Here is a 19,193-nt window from a genome sequence, read left to right on the forward strand (position 1 = left end):
CATCTTTTTTTCTTTTTTTTTTCTTTTTTTTCTTTTTTTTTATGAAGGAAGGCCAGTACTTTGCCCTTCAGCAGAAATATACAGAAATTGAAGTAAAAAAAAACAACAACATAATGAAATATATAAATAAAATAAAAAATATATTATTTTTCCTTGTCCTTTGTTTAATAGACACCACAACAGTGGGTTATTAGGTTGTTTTGGCTGCTGTTTCTTTAAGAGCTTCCGCTGCTGAACGTGACGTGAATCTGACACGCATCAACTCCTCTTATTTATCTCTTTTCCGACCCACTTCAGGTCTTAGGGGTCTCTATTAATGAGCTGTGGAGTTAAATCGGCTGTATTAGATGAGTGAGACAGTTCTGGGCTGCTCCAGGACAGTTTTGAAAACCATTTCAGAGACATGTTCTTAAATTGGACTCATATAAAATATATTACATGGTTGCACAGTTTTAAGGCAGATTTAATCAACTTTTTGGTAACTTCATGACTTAACTGACCACGACATTGCATGGTTTATTTTGTGCTTTAATATGAAAGGATACAGGCTACAGCGCGTGCTGGTGCCTTTGTGCTTGAAATAGAAGAAACATCTCCCATTCTCAGTCGTAATAGATTATGAGCCCATACTCATACATGCGTGTTGAACTTTGTATTTCAAAACCACGGGCATTAATAATGATCAAATTGGAACAAATTCAGAAGCACATAATTCTCTAGAAAGTCATTGTATAGCAAATTAAGATCTGTTTTAACTGAAATAAGCTAAATCTTTGATTAGACTCTTTTGGCCACTGAAGTGAATATGTGAGAAATACACTCACACGAGACGTCTTGTTGGCTTTATCGAAACGCCCTTGCATTAAAAAAAATAACATACGATATGCATTTATTCATTTATTTGTTTGTTTCCTCTGAAGTTGCCTGTATTTTCTGCTATTTTAATAGCTGATGATATCTGTGCGAATGGCAGTGTATCTTCTTTTCCGCTGTAGCGACTAACATCATGTAACTAATGCAGTTAGTTCTTCAAAGGACTCTATCTGCTATTGTCAGGAAGTGTGTCTGCAGCTTCCTCTCAGACTCACGTACGGCTCCAGATCCCATTGGTTCTGCACGGCAGCTGCATCTCAGCGTTTCACACCGCGGGAGAACTGGAAATGTCTATCAGAGATACCACAAATGCCCTCAAACAGACACAAACAGACTCATGTTTATGCATGAACCAAGACGTCTGAGGAATATCTGTTACTGCTTCTGCAGCAGCGCCGCTGAGCTCCATTAGCGGCGGTTTTGAGAAGAAGATGCTAGAACGGAACGGAAAGCCACAAAACTTTGTTTCTCTGACGCTGTTTTCCCTCCCCTCTTTGTCACCATGTCCTTGTTTTAGCGATGTCGTAATCACACGCTCCGGCGTGTTTAAATGAAAGAGCAAAAATGCGTTTCTTTGTCAGGAAGCTTGTCGTATTTTCATCTCTTAGGTTGACGCAGCAGGAGAGCGAGCGCTAAAGACACAATTAAATCCTGACAACAAATGGGCCGGGCTTCAGCGTGGTGTGAAATATGGAGTGGGTTGGGGAAGGCAGGCATAAACCACGCTAGCTTTTAATTGAAAAGACAAGCGCAGGTGAAAGAGGGAGTCTGTCACGCAGCCTGGTGCATGCTGGAGGTGTCACTCAAGAGCATTATGTGTGTCTGTAGCCTTTTTGGGGTGTAATATTCACAGAAGTGAGTAGACTGACAGTCCTCACAGTATCTAGTATTGTCATATGACTTGGATGCGTCCTTTGTGAAAAGAAAAGTATACTTAAACATACCTTGTAAAAAGAGTACTTCTTAAGAAAATACATACTAAAGTGTGAACCGCATGTAATGTTTTTGGACACTTAATTGCATGATAATTGCAATTAACTGAAAATATATTACACATTAAATTTGTATTGAAGTGCTTTTTTGTAATTATGTAATTTCATAATGGGTGATGCATTACAATTAATGCAAGTTACATAATCAGATTACTTTTTTTTTCCAAGTCATCTCACTTGCACAAAAACAGATACGGTATTCCTTAAAATGAATAAAAACTGTGAAATGCGAATAATTAAATATGTTAAATAACACACATATACTCGTTCTATTAACTGGTGTCTTTGCTGCTGACCTTCAATGATCCAATTCGGTCATAATAATAATAAAAAAATAATTTAGCTAAACATAACATTTGTTTAATTTTAAAGAAATTAAGAGTGCTGAATTTCTTCTCCTGCGTCTTATTCTTCATGGAATCCAGAATAGCAGGTTAGTTTGTTTGACTGTTGACTACTGTACAGATTTACATTAGCCTGAGGCGTATTAATTTCACTTTTGATGTGAAAGGGGTTTTATATTTGCCAAAAATAGAACTTTTTTATATTAAAAGCAAAAAAGCAAGCCCAGTCCAGATGAGACAAAGTAACTTAGCACATTACTGGCCCTGAATCCGAACACGAATGCTGCTCTTCAGTCTCAGCAGAGATGGAGGGAGGGAGACAGGAAGGGTGTTTCCGGCTGTGATGCAGCAGATGTTGAGCGCTGTGCTTCTGGAAGAGCTTGTGTTACAGGCTAAATACAGCAGATCTGTGGGAGCCTTCAGCGTTTACCAGTACAAACACAGAGGGCTTGGTCTCTGCCCGGGACTTCACCTGCAAGCTGATGCCCTCTCTCGTTTCGTCCCGTTTGTAGTGAGTTAGGAAATATTGCCCTCGTCGAGCCAGTTTAATCTGTCAGAGCTCTCTCAGACTGGCTTCAACATGTCTGTGCCAGCGGAGAGATGTATTTGCTCTGGGCACTTTACCACCAATAAATAAAAAAACAGTGCTGTCTTTATATCAAATTCAAGTTTGATTCAGTGACAGGTGCACTGCTGAATCAAACAATGCATCGGATGCTGTTTCTACTCTAGGTTCATCCCCCTTAATTTTTTTTATAATTATAATTTTATAATTATAATTTTTTTATAATTATTATTTATTATATACTGCCATCGAAATGACATTCTCCCTGTAAGTGAACATTGCAAGGACACATAAATGTCTAAATTGTATTTTAATTTTATTTATTCATTTATTTATTTATTTATTTATGTATGTTATTTGTTTGTTTATTTGGTCAAACAGGAAAAAGTTATTTTAAGTTATTTTTTTATTTTTTTTCTGCTATGTGGATGTAGTCTTTGTCTTTTTTTGTTATGATAATTTTAAAATACTATTTTTAGTACAAAATCCTCCCTGTCCTCTCTTATTTGTCTTTTCCTCCTGATTTCCATCTCAAGCCCTCATAAATGAATGCGCATTATCCTAATTTCTTCTTCAAGCTGTAATTTTCTATACTGCCTTACATTGCTTGATTTTTTTAAGTTTTAAGACTTTGGCACAGTCACATAGACAACATTTCTTATATTCTTTCTCTCACATAATCCAAAAACAACAACAAAAACACATCACCAACAGAAAAAACCCTGAAAGTAGACCGTGCCACATGTGTTATTAATTAGTACGGGGCTATTAGTGTTCCATCCCTGTAATTACATGATTGTAAGCCGTTAACAGCTGAATGTCCTAATGGCCGAAAGTTTGATTGTAGTAATTATCTTGTAGGATGCATCAGGTGGGGTTTGATAGCTTCGCAGGCCTGTTATTGACTCTGGCTTCACTTCTGCTGGCTGTGGCTGTACGTCTTGGAACATTTAGCCCAGCACCATAACAAACATCAACCATTCCAAACCATTTTTTTTTGTGTAAAGTGTGATCATCCCATAGGTGTAATGGTTTTTATACTGTACAAACTATATATTCTTTGGCCCTACACCAACCCTACCCCTAACCCTCACAGGAAACTTTGTGCATTTTTACTTTCTCAAAAAACCTCATTCTGTATGATTTATAAGTGTTTTGAAAAATAGGGACATGGGTTATGTCCTCATAAGTCACCCTCTCCTTGTAATACCTGTGTTATACCCATGTCATTATACAGAGTTGTGTCCTGATATGTCACAAAAACATGCCCACACACACACACACACACACACACACACACACACACACTGGTTTCCATGCTTTATTGGCACATTCCACAGGCGTAATGGTTTTTCTACTGTACAAATTGTATTTTCTGTACCATTACTCTAACCCTATACCTAAAACTACCCCTTACAGGAAACTTTCTGCATGTTTAGATTCTCAAAAAAAAAAAAAAAAAAAACATGTTTTACTTTCATTTTAAAGTTTATGACATTGCAATGCCATAGCCAAAAAGTTGTATTGTTTATTGCATGGTGTTATCATAGCAAGAAAGTTGTGAAATAGGATAATACTGGACAGAAAAGGTTAATAAACTTTTTTTAACACTAAAATCATACTAACACGCTAAATGTTTTCATATTGCAGCTGTGCTACTGAAACAGTATTTTAACTTTCACAAATTGGCCCCATTCACTTCTCATGTGAAGATTTGATCACATTAGTAAAATGTTGGTGAAATTTAATGGGCAAATGATTAATAATGATTAAAAGTGTACTGATGTAAGAAGATAAGTCATGGAAATCTTCAGTCAGCTTTCTGTTAGTCAACACAACCAACTTTAACCTGTTGCTATATCCACATGGTGAAATCTTTCACCCTCAGGTGAAGGTACAGATTTGCACCGATTTCTATTGTAATGAATGGATTTTGCTTGTGAATAATGGTAAATGTGACCATGTGACTTTTTAACTTCCTGTTTTGATTTGTGTTGTGAAGCCACAAGTGTTGTTTTATTGAACATAACTTGCTTTGATGCTGGAATATTGCATTTAACCTCTTGAAAAATTCCCGTTTTTGAGCACAAACCATGAACAGGACTTATCCCAGATATCATATAAGCGAACACAGACAGTCCTGAAGGCTACAAATGTGTGTCTGGGCTATCAGTCTCTCTATCTCCCCCCGACTGCCTTTTCTTTTACCATTACAGCCGTTGTTGGGATGATAAGGTCAACCTTACTGATCCCTCAGTGTCCTGACCATTACTCTTTCTCTCCGCTTCTCCTACATCTGCCTATTCGTATTCATTCGGCCCTCCCAGAAAGGTCATTTTGTGGACAGGGAGCAAATTGCAGTGGATACCCCACGTCTGAGCCCATAACTACATTTTCCAGGATTTACTGACGTCTCCACAGACAGCTGGAAAGCTCAGTTTGCCTGATGCATGTGCACATCAAGACCCTTCAAAGCCGGGTTTGGAGGGATTTGGCCTTCTTTTCAATGAGGAAAAGTAAATGTCTACAGCATGTGTTCTGGAGGAGCTGGCGTGACACCCCGAGCACGTCGTGTTACTGCCCTGCTAGATTTGTAAAGCGCGTGCCTCTGAAACACACGAGTCTAAATCTGAAGTCACGCTGCGGTTGTGCTGCGTACACAGATGGGTTTGAAACGGTTAATTAGGGTCTGTGCTGCCATATGCTTGGGTTTTGCCTGTGTAATTTGTATTTGTGTGCACAGGAGGTCATTTCTCTATAACCTTTAAAGACATAAAAATATCCCATCTGATGGATTCAGATTAGTTATTAGATACAGTAGACTTGAGCAGGACTGCAGTTTCACTGCGGATGATATGCAGTCTGTCATTTATAGAATTCACAAATGTTTGCTACACTTTATCTGTTTTACAAAGAAATTTATACTTTTATTCAACAAGGATATGAATCCAAAGTGACAGAAAAGACATTTATAATGTTAAAAAAAGTTTATATTTCAAATAAATGCTGTTCTTTTGAACTTTATTCATCTGTGAATCCTGGAAAATAAAATGTATCCGTAATAAGCAATGGTGATCAGAAAAGACTTCTTTCTGAAAAAAACAAAACAAAACGTATATATAACATTAAATACTACAACAAACTAAAATTAAAACTGGAAAAGGTCTTTCCAATTATCAGATATTCAAAATTTTGAAATATATATATATATATATATTTATGAAATAAAAACTGACATTTCATGAAAATAACAAAAGTACATAGAAAAAATACTTACAAATTAAACTAAAATGAAAATAAAAACTGAAAAGATTATATATATATATATATATATATATATATATATATATATATATATATATATATATATACACATTTTTTTTTTTTAAGTTTGGGGGGGGTAACATTTAAATAAATTTAAATATATAAAACAAACAATAAATAAATACAAATATGTTCTGTAAAAAATGATATTTTACAACCCAGAACTAAACTTAAAAATGTCAAATTATATCCCCAGAGGGTCATTGACTGATCTATAGCTAGACTCTTTAGTTCATTTCTGGATGTGTTGATTGTTGTTTTGGTGTTGCAGGTCCGGAGGGCTTGGGTTTCAGCATCACCTCCAGAGACGTCCCGATTGGCGCTTCCGCCCCCATATATGTGAAGAACATCCTCCCGCGTGGAGCTGCCATCCAGGACGGCTGTCTGAAGGCCGGAGACCGGCTGCTCGAGGTGAGAAAACCTGGAAGCGGTTGAGAGCGACGAGTGACATCACATGGCCCTCACTTCCTCTTCCTGTTCACTGCTTCCTGAACTTTCAGCACCATATACAGCTTTTCTCATGCTTTTCTTATTTTAAAATCCCAACAAACATACAGCAGGACTGATGACTACTTGTTTTCCGGAGGATTTTCCCCCATAGTCCATTCTTCTGCTTGGTCTATTGGAGGCAAGATGTCCATTGTTTTCCTCTCTCCCTTGTGAGAAGCACTTTGCTTTTCTGTTTGGGAGAATAAATAACCTTAATAAAAGAGAATGGACAAAAAGAACTCTAGCTGATGGCTGATTTACAGTGACAGCCAATCAACAATGGCTATTTCATTTAGAAATGGAGCAGGACACCTGCAGGCTCTGATGCCAGATGCTACCGTGGAGCCAGAACGCCATCCATTTGGCTTAACCAACCCTGATTCATCGCTTTAATGGAGTCGAGGCCTTTCAGAGTGCTTTCGCTTCACCCCGTGTCTTTATCTTGCCATAGAAATATCAGGACAGTACTTCCTGTTGTCATGGCCACAATATTGTGACTGCAGTTAATCGTAATGCTTGATTGGATGTAATTACATGGAATATAATTCATGTTTCATTTGTTGCTTTATTAAACACCCTTTCAAATGTCTCACATCAGCATCCCATAACATACAATTTGACAGTAGTGCCACTTTTGCACAGGGATTATTATTATTTTTTTTTTTTTCTTTTTTTTTTTGCTCAAACCTGTTTATCCAATGATTATGTCATTATATATTAATATTATATGTAGTAATTCTGATATTAGCAATATAATGTATTATAATGCAAGTTTTATTTTTTATTTTTTTTTAGCTAAAAACTATTTTAAGACTTGTTCACTTTGTTAAAAAAAAGCTGAAATAAAACTAATTTTAAACACTGGATAAAAAAAATATATAGTTAAAATAGCAACTAAATATTATAGTATTAAATAATATTTAGAATTTTATGCGTTTTTATTTTATATTTTCTTTTTTCTTTCTAATTTCAGTAAATTGTTAAGCATTTTTGTTGTTGTCATTTTTATTAGTTTTTTTATATATGTCTTATAGTTTTTTTCAGTATTTTCTTATTTCAATTTTACTTTGTTTAATTTGAGTAAATCAAGTTTATATTATCTTGGCAACTAGCTGAATCTGTATTATTTACTGTTTAATTCATTTAAGGTAATTATTTTTTATTGTTTTAATTAATTCGGTTTTAGTTAACTATAATAACTTGTCAAGTAAATGATAAAAAATTAGATTTTTATTAAAATAAATGTTAAATAAATTTAAATAAATCTAAAATTCATTAAAAATAATAAAAAGGACAAAAGCAAATAAAAAAGTTTCTAAAACTTAATCTAAAATGAAAACCGGAAATGATAAAAAAACAAACTAATAATAATTTTATATAAAAGCTATGATGTTAAGAAAATAGTACTAAATAGCATGTGCATTCTTATTATTTATTATGTTATATAATATAAAGTTTTCTTTTTAAATAACTGTTTGTGTTTAGTGCATCTTGATTACAAAATGAAAAATATACATTGATGAAAATGGATTTGCTTCACGGTTAAGGAGCAGCACTTTGCTGTCAGATCTTCATTTTTCTGATGATTTCTGTGTTGTGTGGCTGCAGGTAAACGGAGTGGATCTGAATGGTAAGACTCAGGAGGAGGTTGTGGCTCTGTTGCGCTCGACTCCCATGGGAGGCACTGTAGATCTTCTCATCGTCAGACAGGAGGACGCTTTCCTGCCCCGCGAAGTGGTGAGTCACACACTCCCACACACACCTAAATGTGCACCCATCATAAAATGGCTTAACAATAGCCATAAATGGTCTCTTGATATCACACAGAGTTCATATAGCACCATGAAATGGCCTCTTCAACTCTTTCCCTGCCTCTGGCCTATTTAGGACACATGTGTGCCATAGAGGCAGCTGCCACCCGCCTTAACTCATTTTGAAGTCATTACTATTTCCATAAAAGATCATTCAGGAGTGCAGATGAAGTCCGGGCTGCCTTTACATTTGTATGCTGAATTTTTTTCCTTTTTCTCTTGGTCTACATTCCATAAAGATGCTTCTGTATTCAGCCAGTGACACTTAGCAGTGTTGATCACAATCAGGTTTTTGAAAGTTTCAACCTTACCTTGATGATATATAAATGGTTCTAGCTATGCAAGCTTGATTTGTTGCATGATGTCTCCAAACGCACCACAAGCACACATTACATTCATACGCTGACCATTTTGAGTGCAGTTTTAGAGACAGTTCGAAGAGAATCATGCTGAGCAAGATAGTCCAAGTTAATTACTGTCCACATGTTTATACCTAGTTAAAGCTAAATTGCTAGCCACTAGCTACCTGAATATGAAGGTAACTATGTCTCCTATCCAGATTGCAATACAAACCCAAACAACATTGTTTGCCTTTGGCTTGACTCTGTCAACACAGGCTAATTGCAAAAACATGACTCTACCTACATTTGTGCAAAAAATCCAAAAGCTTACCTATAGGCAAACATACTATTCACTGCAGTTTCCAGCTGAAATTAACACTAGAGGCAGTAAAACACCAACAACTTATATTTTTTCATGCATATTATGATTACAGTAGCATATTATCAATTAATCATCATTTTCACATTGTTGGTGCACTAGTGCATTTTGATGTTTCCATCACCATAACCAGCTCAATATAAATAGCTTTTCTGACGAACAGTAGTAAACTTGCTCTGTAGCCCACCTGGTACATCATTGCACTTATGAGTTCCATAAAACACGAATCAAGATAGGTCTTTAAGAGTCTTAAAGACTCGTAGAAATAAGCTAAAATGCCAGTGTTGCTTCAGAAAATGCATTTGTACCTCACATTTGGTTAGGTTTAGTGTAGGTGCTGTGTTAGTGCCACTCACAGGACATGTCATGTCTAAAATGCCTTGATGGATACAAGTACCAACGTAATAAAACCTTGTCGGATTCATGCGTTTCTGTTTATATCAAATTAAGCATACTTTTAGACTTTCCACTTTGAAAGTGTCACAAAAAGTGCAAGAAGCAACATAAGCCTTATTATTTATTATGTTTTTTCTCAGATAAGTCACTAAAGGACTGGGTTGGACTATGTCTTTGTCAACCATTTAAATTTTTATGCATTTAGCAGACACTTTTGTCCAAGGCAACTTACAGTTTATTCAGGCCATACAATTTTTTATATATATATTTTTTTTTTTCCTGGGAATTGAACCCACAACCTTTTGCGCTGCTGATGCAGTGCTCTACCACTGAGCCACAGGAACACAATGGTAGAGTGTTTGGGAATCTGTTTTTGTTTTTTGTTTTTTGTTTTTTTTTCTACCTCTTTTAAATGGATTCAAAACAGCGTAGAGTACACATCCAAACCTATTAAAGAGGCCAGCATGTTTTGATCCGTGGCATCTTCATAGAGGCTTGAAAAACACGTCCCCGGAAGAAAGTTTGAATGCTGGCTGATTGATTTTGGCCTTATTTAAGCTTGGGGTGATTGAGAGCGGGTGAAGATGAGGTTTGACTTTCTTTCTCTGGCTCCAGCAGGATTTGATTAAAGACACCATCATGAAGACACAGTTTCACCAACTCTCGCTCCACCTCGTTTCTCATCAGCTCCCCCTTAAAATGTGGAGTTTAAGACATCAGAACGACAGGGGTGGGAAGAGAGAAAGCGAGGGAAGAGATAAACTGTTGGACACTTCATTACTCTTATTGTCACATTAACATTCAGGAGGCTTCGGCTTTCAGTGCACCCCGTTCAGGCATTAAAGGATCTCAATAATCCATACAAGTACGTTCATAAAAATCAGATTACAAACGCATCACTCTACTGCTGACAGATATTGCAAATAAAGCGGAGAGAGAGAGAGGACAGAGGAGGGTTATTGATGCTGTTTTGTAGGTCTGCATGAGAAAGAGAGAGAGCGTGGTGTTTTATATGATGCTATGGGAATGTTGTCATGGGAGCCAATCACAGAGCCAGACTATTAACGCATCATCAGGGAAGTTCTAAATCAAAAGACTGACTCACTCTGCTACAGTGACAGGTTACAGTCTAATAAATCAACACAGCCAAGTACTTAGTCGATGCTTTATGATATTATAAGACACAACGCAATTAACCTCAAATTATTATAATGACATCAGGAGAGAAAGTAACAGAACGGATAAAGAACTGATGTGCAAATGTGTTGAGGGATCTCATTTATTTATTTTCATTTATCTGCATGCATACGATTAGCCTTTGAGGCATCGAGGGAATTGCAGACATTTTACGAAAGCGTGAGCGTCAAACGCGGGCTGGCAGAGGCAGTGACTTATTGATAGGGGCGTCAGCTTTAACCTTTGCTCACAGCCGAAGTCTGGTCCTGAGGGAAACGCAGAAAAATGTGCTTTGAAGCCTCCGGCCAGCCTTCGCCCTTTAGAGAAAAAGAGAAAGAGATGCGAGAGAAGGAGGCCGCACCCACGGGCTTGTTCCAAAGAAGCTGTTGTGACTGTACTCTTGTCTGCCTGTTACATCTTTTATATTGTTTTGGGAAGGGTTGTGGTCAGGTGCTCACTTTTACAAATGCATGCAAAGAATTAAGGGATCTGATGCACAAGGCAAACAATTAAAGTAATGGAGCCACCTGCACATTGAAAAGTGTTGCACATTGTGTTAGAAAGTGATGCCAAGGGGTCCTGACCTAGAGTTAGTATGTGGTGAGTTAGGAGTGAGAACAAGTTGGAAAATCTATAATTAAGTTCATCTTTGGAAGTCTGCAAACTTGTAAATAGGGCTTTGTTTTCTGCGGTTCAGTAAAATCCTGAATACACAAACGCTCAGGATTTGTGTAAAGCTAATCAGATTGGATTTTGCAAGAGCTCCATTATGTGTGCCGCCTTGAACAGTCTGTTAGCGCTAAATGGCAGTGACGTCTGAGACTGTGGAGCACCTTGCCATCGAAACATTTGCATCAGGTTTGTTTATTTTGGAAATTGGAAGAGAGCCTTGAATATAAACCAATCATTTGTGTTTCAGAACTGAAAAAAAGTATGTCAGAGGAGCAGTGGATAGTCAGTGCAATTGATGCGGAGGGTGAAGGAATAGGAGAAATGATGAAAGTGGGAGGATCCGGGAAGAGAGGGAGGGAGCACGACTCAACGGGAGACGGATAGGCCAGGAGATGGAGAGAGCGGGAAATAATGAGAGATGGGATCAAAAAATCCACTGTGGAGAAAAGAAGGGAAAAAAGAGAACTGACAGCAGCGGCAGGGGAGCAATCGTGTTTTGAAAGACATCCTGCACTTGATGAAATCTTATCTTGCCACTTCGATGAGACACACACTCAACGAACACACTCTGAGGCTTGACAAACACCCTGCTGCTGAATTATTCATGTCAGAGAACGCAATTATCCGGCGCACTAATATGACCAGCAGTGGCGTGAGAGCATTAGAACAACACAACACACACACAAGCAATGTAAACAAAAAAAAACACCACGTTCTTCTGACGGCTGACTGGTCTGCACTGGCCACAATTTCTCGTTCCTTGTGATCTCCCAGTGTGCACTGCTGAGAACGCTCTGTTAGGATGTTTACGACCACTGCTAAACCATAGTGATAAGGAGAGATTATATATCACCTCCTTCTCCACAAAATTAATAACTCATTGTGAAGCCTTCAGCCTCGCCTGGCAGAAGGAAACGAGAAATGAGAGTAAATAGGAATTAGCTGCGAAGCTTTGGCTGGAGATGAAACTGTGCTGATTGATATTAGCTTGTTAACATTAGCTTTGCTTTCATTTGTTTTGTTTTGCTTAAATTTGCTTTGCTTTAGATGTTTGCTCTTTGGGCCTTGCTTTGCTTTGTTTCACGTGGAGTTTGCTTTTGTTTTTACTTTTGCTTAGATTTTGTTTTGCTTTGCTTTGCTTTTGCTTTTTCTACATTGATCATTGTAGCCAATCACAACCATTTAAAAAAATAGTTGACTAATGGGGAGGAATGGAACAGAACGATTCTTGAGACATTTGAACGTTTTTGTGAATTTGACACAATGTCTCAATTCTCTATGACACTAGTGTGCATAGATTGTCAATATAAAATGGTGCAAATGGTGCATCCATGGCTCCCCCCAAATACTTAAGGTTGATTTATATGTACTTGAGCACTTGAGCAGCCCAAATTACCAAAATGCACAGTTCTACACTTCCTAGTTGAGCCTTTAAGGTTAAACTTGACAGATCAGAATTAAATCTCTGAGCAGTTTTGTGTAGGTTTGTTTGTACTCTTGAAACTGTTTCATATGCTTCATGTCTGGCTCAACTTCCTTGAAAATAACCCTTTGAATAACAATGAGCTTTTTGTATTCATGTTCACCCAACTGTATTCAATTGGAGCTCTTGACTGTTGCCTTGTACAAATGTACAATAACTGTACCTTGTCAATGTACTTGGCTGCGCCAATGCAATCCAAATCTCCTAGAACGGTCCAGATGACAGTGTGTATGGGAACCTTGTGACAGAACAGTAATTAAACACTACATTAAATCCCTCTTCATGAGCGGTTCTGACTTTTCATGGATCCATTAGAGGCTAAATCTGCCAAGCTAAGAGAATCTTAATTGCAGAATTAATTTGAACGCTGATGTCTACTGACAGCTGGATTTATGGTGTCTGTGGAGGCCAGATCCAGACATATGTGTGACAGGTTTGATTTTAATACATCTTATGAGTTGGCTTGATATCACACTAGTGACGCCCGTTTCGCCACTCATCAGAAAATCTTTTTCTGAACTTGTTTCAGAAAGATGCAAGTTATTGTTTTTGAGTTATTGTTGCTCATTTCCTGTTTTTCTCTCACTTCACTGTGAGGAGCGTTTCTATTTTTAAATGTTCTCTGGAAGGATTTTGTGAAGGTTAAATTGTTAGGAAACGACAACAGCAATCCAACTTTTGTTTTTCCTAAATGGTTGCAATTATTCACAGCAGATAATATCATCGTTTCTCAGAATCACTTTGTACGCTCACACTTGCACTCTCGTCTTTTCTAGTGCCAACAGGTTTCGACATTTATTTCCCCATGAAGCCATTTTTGCTTTAAATCTGTTCACTGGATGTGGGAAACTTTAGTAACTCAGAGGGAGGAAAAATCAAATCAGCATGTTACCCGAACACTGGAGACTAGACTTGAGATGTTAAATTAGAGATTGCTGGATGTGTTGATGGGAATGGTTCAGAGAGCGTTTGTTCGTGCTCATCAAGTGCCTCTGATTGCCCAAGAGCTGCAGCCATCATTCACAGGTATCCTTAAAACACAGACAGCATTGGTGTGGTAATGGCATACTATCTGCTGTTTTTGAAAGGACGTGGCATGCAGAATACATATATCTGAATGTTTAGTTTGTTTTTAGAAGTCATAGTGTAAGGATCTGTTCACACATGACAACTGTTTTTTAATTGTTGTTCTAATTGTTTTGTTGCAAACCTAAGCAGAAGCGTGGCTATGACACACTGCAAAAGCTTTTATTTGAAGCAATAGTCTCTTTCTCTCTCTCTCTCTCTCTCTCTCTCTCTCTCTCACATATGCACACAAAGACACAAATAAAACAAAACAACAAAAAATAAAAATGCTGAAAATGTATTATCCTCAGGCCGCCCAAAAATGTAGATGAGTTGATTTATCAGATTTGGATAAATGCGGCATTGCATCACTTTCTCAGCAATGGATGCTGTGCAGTGTATGGAGTGTGCAGTGTGGATTAATGTGATGTTTTTATCAGCTGTTTGGACTCTCATTCTGACGGCACCCATTCACTGCAGAGCATCCATTGTTGACCAAGTGATGGAATACTTCCTTTAAATGAAGGTTATGTCCACAGTTCTGCCGAGGTTTATGATTTTAAACCTGAAGGACTGTTCCCGCATCCTGCTTGATTAAGATAATTAGCCCCTTTCTTTTTTAATGGGTGTCTCTCTGTGGTTTTGTCCCAAATTACTGCCCTTTGGTTTCATCTGTCATAACCCTGAATACATCTCGTCAGTCTCCACACCGCAGTCAGATCCTTAGGGAATTATTAAATAGACGACCAAACGTTCACATTTCTTTACCCAGGACATTGTGTTCGGTTTCTAAAAGTGTCTCTGATAGAATTATCTTTTTGTCAGAGGAGTGTTATGCCTTTAAGCCTTTGTCATAGTGGCAGTGAGGTAATTCTCTTCTCACGAGGAGTCGACGCGAGACCTGCGGTCCTGTCGCTGTCCTTGCTGGCAGCTGTTAGCCAGAGTGTTTCATCTGAGATGTGGTGACGGCAGAATGGGCTCTGTACCATGGGAACGGAGCCGTTTCTGAGCCAAGAGAGCTATCAGGATCTATTTGTAACTTGGCAGTCTCTCTGGGTTTTTTAACGGCGGATGAATTATCACGTTCACTAGGACCTTGGCTCTCTCACACCTGCCCAGAATAATGTAGTACTGTAAGACCATTAAATCAGTGACTGTTATTATTCATCGAGAAAAGAAAAGAATAGAAAAGAAAAAAGTCTTTGACAGCTGATTTTATACAGAATGATTTAGTTAAGATAACTTAGTTAAGACTCATTATTTCATGAATTTGCACCAGTATTTGTCTTTCTTTCTTTCTTTCTTTCTTTCTTTCTTTCTTTCTTTCTTTCTTTCTTTCTTTCATAAATGTTGCTTGCTTATTCTTTAGTCATTATTAAGTTTGTTTGTTTGATTCATTGTTTTTCCTACTTGTTTACTCTTTTTGTTTCTTTGTTTATTATGCTTTCCTTTGTTAGTCTCCTCTCTTTATTTTGTTTTCTTGTTTCATTTATAAGATATTTAGTTCTTTGTTAGTTTCTTTTCTTTTCTTCTCAGTTATGTCTGTCTGTGTCCATTATTTGTATTTTTATTATTTTCTTTGTTCATTAATGCTTTCCTTTTTAACAAATTTTTCCTTTATTACAAAATTTATTTTTTCTTTTGCAAAATTGTTTGTTTGTTTGTTTACTTTCGTTATTTTTTAGTTTTCTCTCTCACTTTTGTCTGTGCATTATTTATTTATTTATTTATTTATTTTTACCTCTCCTTTCTTCCCAATTTTTATTCATACATTTTTTGTCTGTTTTAGCTTGCTAGTAAATTAACATGTAGTGTACCACTAGGGGTGCATTATAGAAAAAAAGTTATGCATGGAGCTAACTACAGCACTATAGTGAATTAACATAAATTTAGATATGTTTTAAAGTCTAAAACTGCAATCAGAATTCAAAACAGATTCATGTGTCTTAAAGGTATCCGCATAAACGATGATTTTGACACAGCAGGTCAGAAAACCTCCAAAGCTGCAAATGTGACATCCATTAACCGCTCATCCCAATCTCCTCTTCATCCAGAGCCCATATTTTTTTGAGGATAGTCAAGCATGGAGAGGCACTCTCTCTTTTTTAAGCACTGCACCTGGCATCCCTACTGTGAAAATCACCTCACCCGTCTCCATTAGCCAGACTGGCACACTTAAGTTCAATTGCTTGTTCGAACCCTTTATACTCCCTTGAAACCGTTCCCTTGTTTTTTCCCCTTTATATTTCCTCTTTTCCCCCACAGTTTGCAGATGAGCAGCCATTCCTTTCACTAGCGCTTTTATGGACCGCATTAAAAGCGAATTGGGAAAGCCAAGCACTTCCATAATTAAGCCTAATGTTGCCAATTGCATCGGAAGACAATAGCGTTCTGCTAGCATTTTTTTTCCCTTTTTGTTTCACAAAACAGTTTTGAGCTGCCACCTGTTTTTGTTTAGCACTTTTTCTCAGCTGTGACAGCGATTAGCCTAGCTGTTCATATGGAGCGGCCGCTGTACAGCGCTGATAAACAAGCTAGTTTGGAGCAGTTTTGGGACAGGCAGAGCTATCTGAGAGCATGTGGTGTAGTCAAGCACAGTTAGGTCTCAACCGTGATGTCGTCCTTGTAGCAGATACACGTTTATGTGTACAGCAAAATGCTGGTAATGTTCAAATATTGGCGCGCTATAAAACATAATTTCCTCTGTTGGCATATTGTCAGCTTACTAAGTATAATCAAAAATAATATAAGGGCACTGAAGGCAGAGTTGTAGGGCTGATCTATGCATCGTATTTTAATCGTTGACATGATTTCATCTTGATTTAATAAGCATGATCATCTGCGATATTTGCCTACTGGTGAATATGATTTATTTTAATGTGGCGTCTTGCATTGTTAATAAGATTTCAAAAGCTCAAATTCCCAATCAAAGCCATTTCAATAAATCTGTACCATTTCTGATCAGTGGTTTAGTTAATCTTCTCAACCTGGCAACCATGCACAGGTGCTCTCTCTGCAATACCAAGGGTTGCCAGGTCCCAGAAAAATCCCTGAAAAAGTTTCTGCTTTTGACCTTTTATTGGGAATTTGGTTGCTTGTAACATTATGTATGAATGAGGTGTTTGACTTCACTTCTCCAGCTCTTCATGTCACCTTCCCTTCAGGTGCTGAGCTGTGACTTCTTTCACTTCTCGCTTCCTCTCTGTCTCATCTAATCTCCTTCTCTCTCTCTTTCTCGGCTCTTCAGGTCTAATTTTACCTGAATGTCTTGAATGTGCATTAGTCGGAGATGTTTAATATGCAGTCTTTATCAGAAGGTGGCGGGCCAAAGAAACAGTGGTGAGAAATTTCATGTTTCTATACTTATCATGCACAGGCCTCCTTTGCAATTACATACTTGACTGATTTCTTTTAGCCTCTTAAATTCATTTCCAGTGACCTTTATGTCGTTGCCATGTTCAGGCGAGAAAGTTTCAACCAAGCTAAATATTTCAAACCTCGGCAGCAGTTTGAAGCTAGAGAGCAAAATGTATATTTTCATTTCTTTATTTAACTTTCTTCATCTCTTACCTCCCTTCATTACATTGTTTATTTTTTCTTATGTTTGCTCATTATTTATTTATTTTTTTAAAGCTTGATATTGTTTTGTTTGTTTTTCCTCTCATGTTTTTGTTTTTCCTATTTTCCTGTTTTCAGCCATTTGTTTGATCATTTATTTTTGTATTTCTTTTTTTTTTTGGGGGGGGGTGATTTATTTTTTTTGTCTTTAAGTCTTTAAGTTCTTTCTGTTTAAAGAGCACAATTTATATCTTAATTTCTTTCTTTAACTTCATTTCTTCCTTCCCTTCAATATGTTGCTTGTTCTTTCTTTAGTTTGTCTGTTAAATTGTTTGTTTATTCTTTTTCATTTTTGCACTTGCTTTATATTTTGTTTTTCTTTAGCTTGTTTGTTTTCTCTTAACTGATTTATTTTTGTTAGTTGTTTATTTTGTTGGTGTATTTCCTTTGATTTTGGTTTCTATATTCCTTTATCTTGTTTTTCTTGTTTATTTAATAAATGTATGGTTTTTGATACATTTTTACTTGTTTTGTTTTGTTTGGTTCAGTCGATTGGGTCATATTCTTTCTTTCGTTGTTTCTTTCTTTCTTTCTTTTTTTCTTATTGAGCAAAATGTATAATTTTTTTATTTACACTTTCTTTCCCTTCCTTCTTTCTTTCTTCTATTGTGTTGTTGATTATTATTCTTTATTTTTTAATTAAAATTGTTTGTTTGTTCTTTTTTGTTTGTTTTTGTTACTTGTTTAGTCCTGTGATTTATTTTTTTTTCTCCCTCTGGTTTATCCGTTTTTTTCCCTTTGTCTACTGATTTGTTTGTTCATTCTTTCTTTTTGTTAGTTTTTAGTAATTATTATTTTTTCTTAAATTATAACTTTTGTTTGTTCTTTGTTTCTTTCATTAATTAATTTATTTTCTTTCTTTTCTTTCTTTCTTTCTTTCTTTCTTTCTTTCTTTCCTTCTTTCTTTCCTTCTTTCTTTCTTTCAGTCGCTCTGTATAGTGTGTCTGTAATTCCCAGTGGAGTAGTGAGAGTGAATGCTAGACGTCTGCTTTTCTCTCTCTGTGTGTGTTCAGAGGTTGTCTTATCTCTCATGGGCTCTTCTCTTTATTGTCTGTTCAATGACAGTATAATTCAAGCTCACTCTGGAAACAAAGGCATGTAATGAATGCACACCATCCATTCTGCTTATGAATTAATTAATTACTCCCGAACACGATGGGCCAGGTTGAGCTGGATGCGCCATTTATAAAGTCATTCATTTTCCCTCTGTCAGTGTGTGAAAGAAATGTGCAGTGTTATGAAGGCTTGTGAAAATGAACCTGCTGTTTGTAACACAATTTCAGACCATCAAACAAACTGTTGCATGCTATAAAAATGTATATTGACTTTGGGGTTATATACTTTAAGCTGTTTCTTTACAATACATCAGACGCATAGCTTGGGATTTTTTTTTTTTATCGACATTAAAGCACTTTTTTACATTTAAAAGTAGGCCTACTGCTATATGAACAAAAGTGTAATAACATTTGGTTTGCAAACACTTTAAACAAATAAGGTGCTTTTTACAGCCCTGTTCCTTTTTATCAGTTAAAATATTCATTGTAGCCTTAATCTCAACTACAACATTAATGTTATTAAATTAAATATAAAACAAGCCATTTGTCACTACCAGAACATTAACATTTTAATAGAAAATATTGTATAGTTTGTTATAGAAAAACAAGC

General features: G+C 36.7%; 1 protein-coding gene across 4 annotated transcripts in view; it reads left to right on the plus strand.

The window, feature by feature from the left end:
• The window catches only part of pard3aa (par-3 family cell polarity regulator alpha, a), a 408,430-nt gene that overhangs the window by 193,598 nt on the left and 195,639 nt on the right, over positions 1 to 19,193 (plus strand). For all 4 annotated transcript variants that reach the window (XM_026238220.1, XM_026238223.1, XM_026238222.1 and 1 more), the window contains 2 exons: positions 6,370 to 6,509; positions 8,196 to 8,324. In XM_026238220.1, coding sequence (XP_026094005.1) covers positions 6,370 to 6,509; positions 8,196 to 8,324 — 269 coding nt within the window. The remainder of the gene's footprint in view (positions 1 to 6,369; positions 6,510 to 8,195; positions 8,325 to 19,193) is intronic.

The sequence above is a fragment of the Carassius auratus genome, chromosome 49 (assembly GCF_003368295.1).
Source record: "Carassius auratus strain Wakin chromosome 49, ASM336829v1, whole genome shotgun sequence".
Classification (NCBI taxonomy): domain Eukaryota; kingdom Metazoa; phylum Chordata; class Actinopteri; order Cypriniformes; family Cyprinidae; genus Carassius; species Carassius auratus.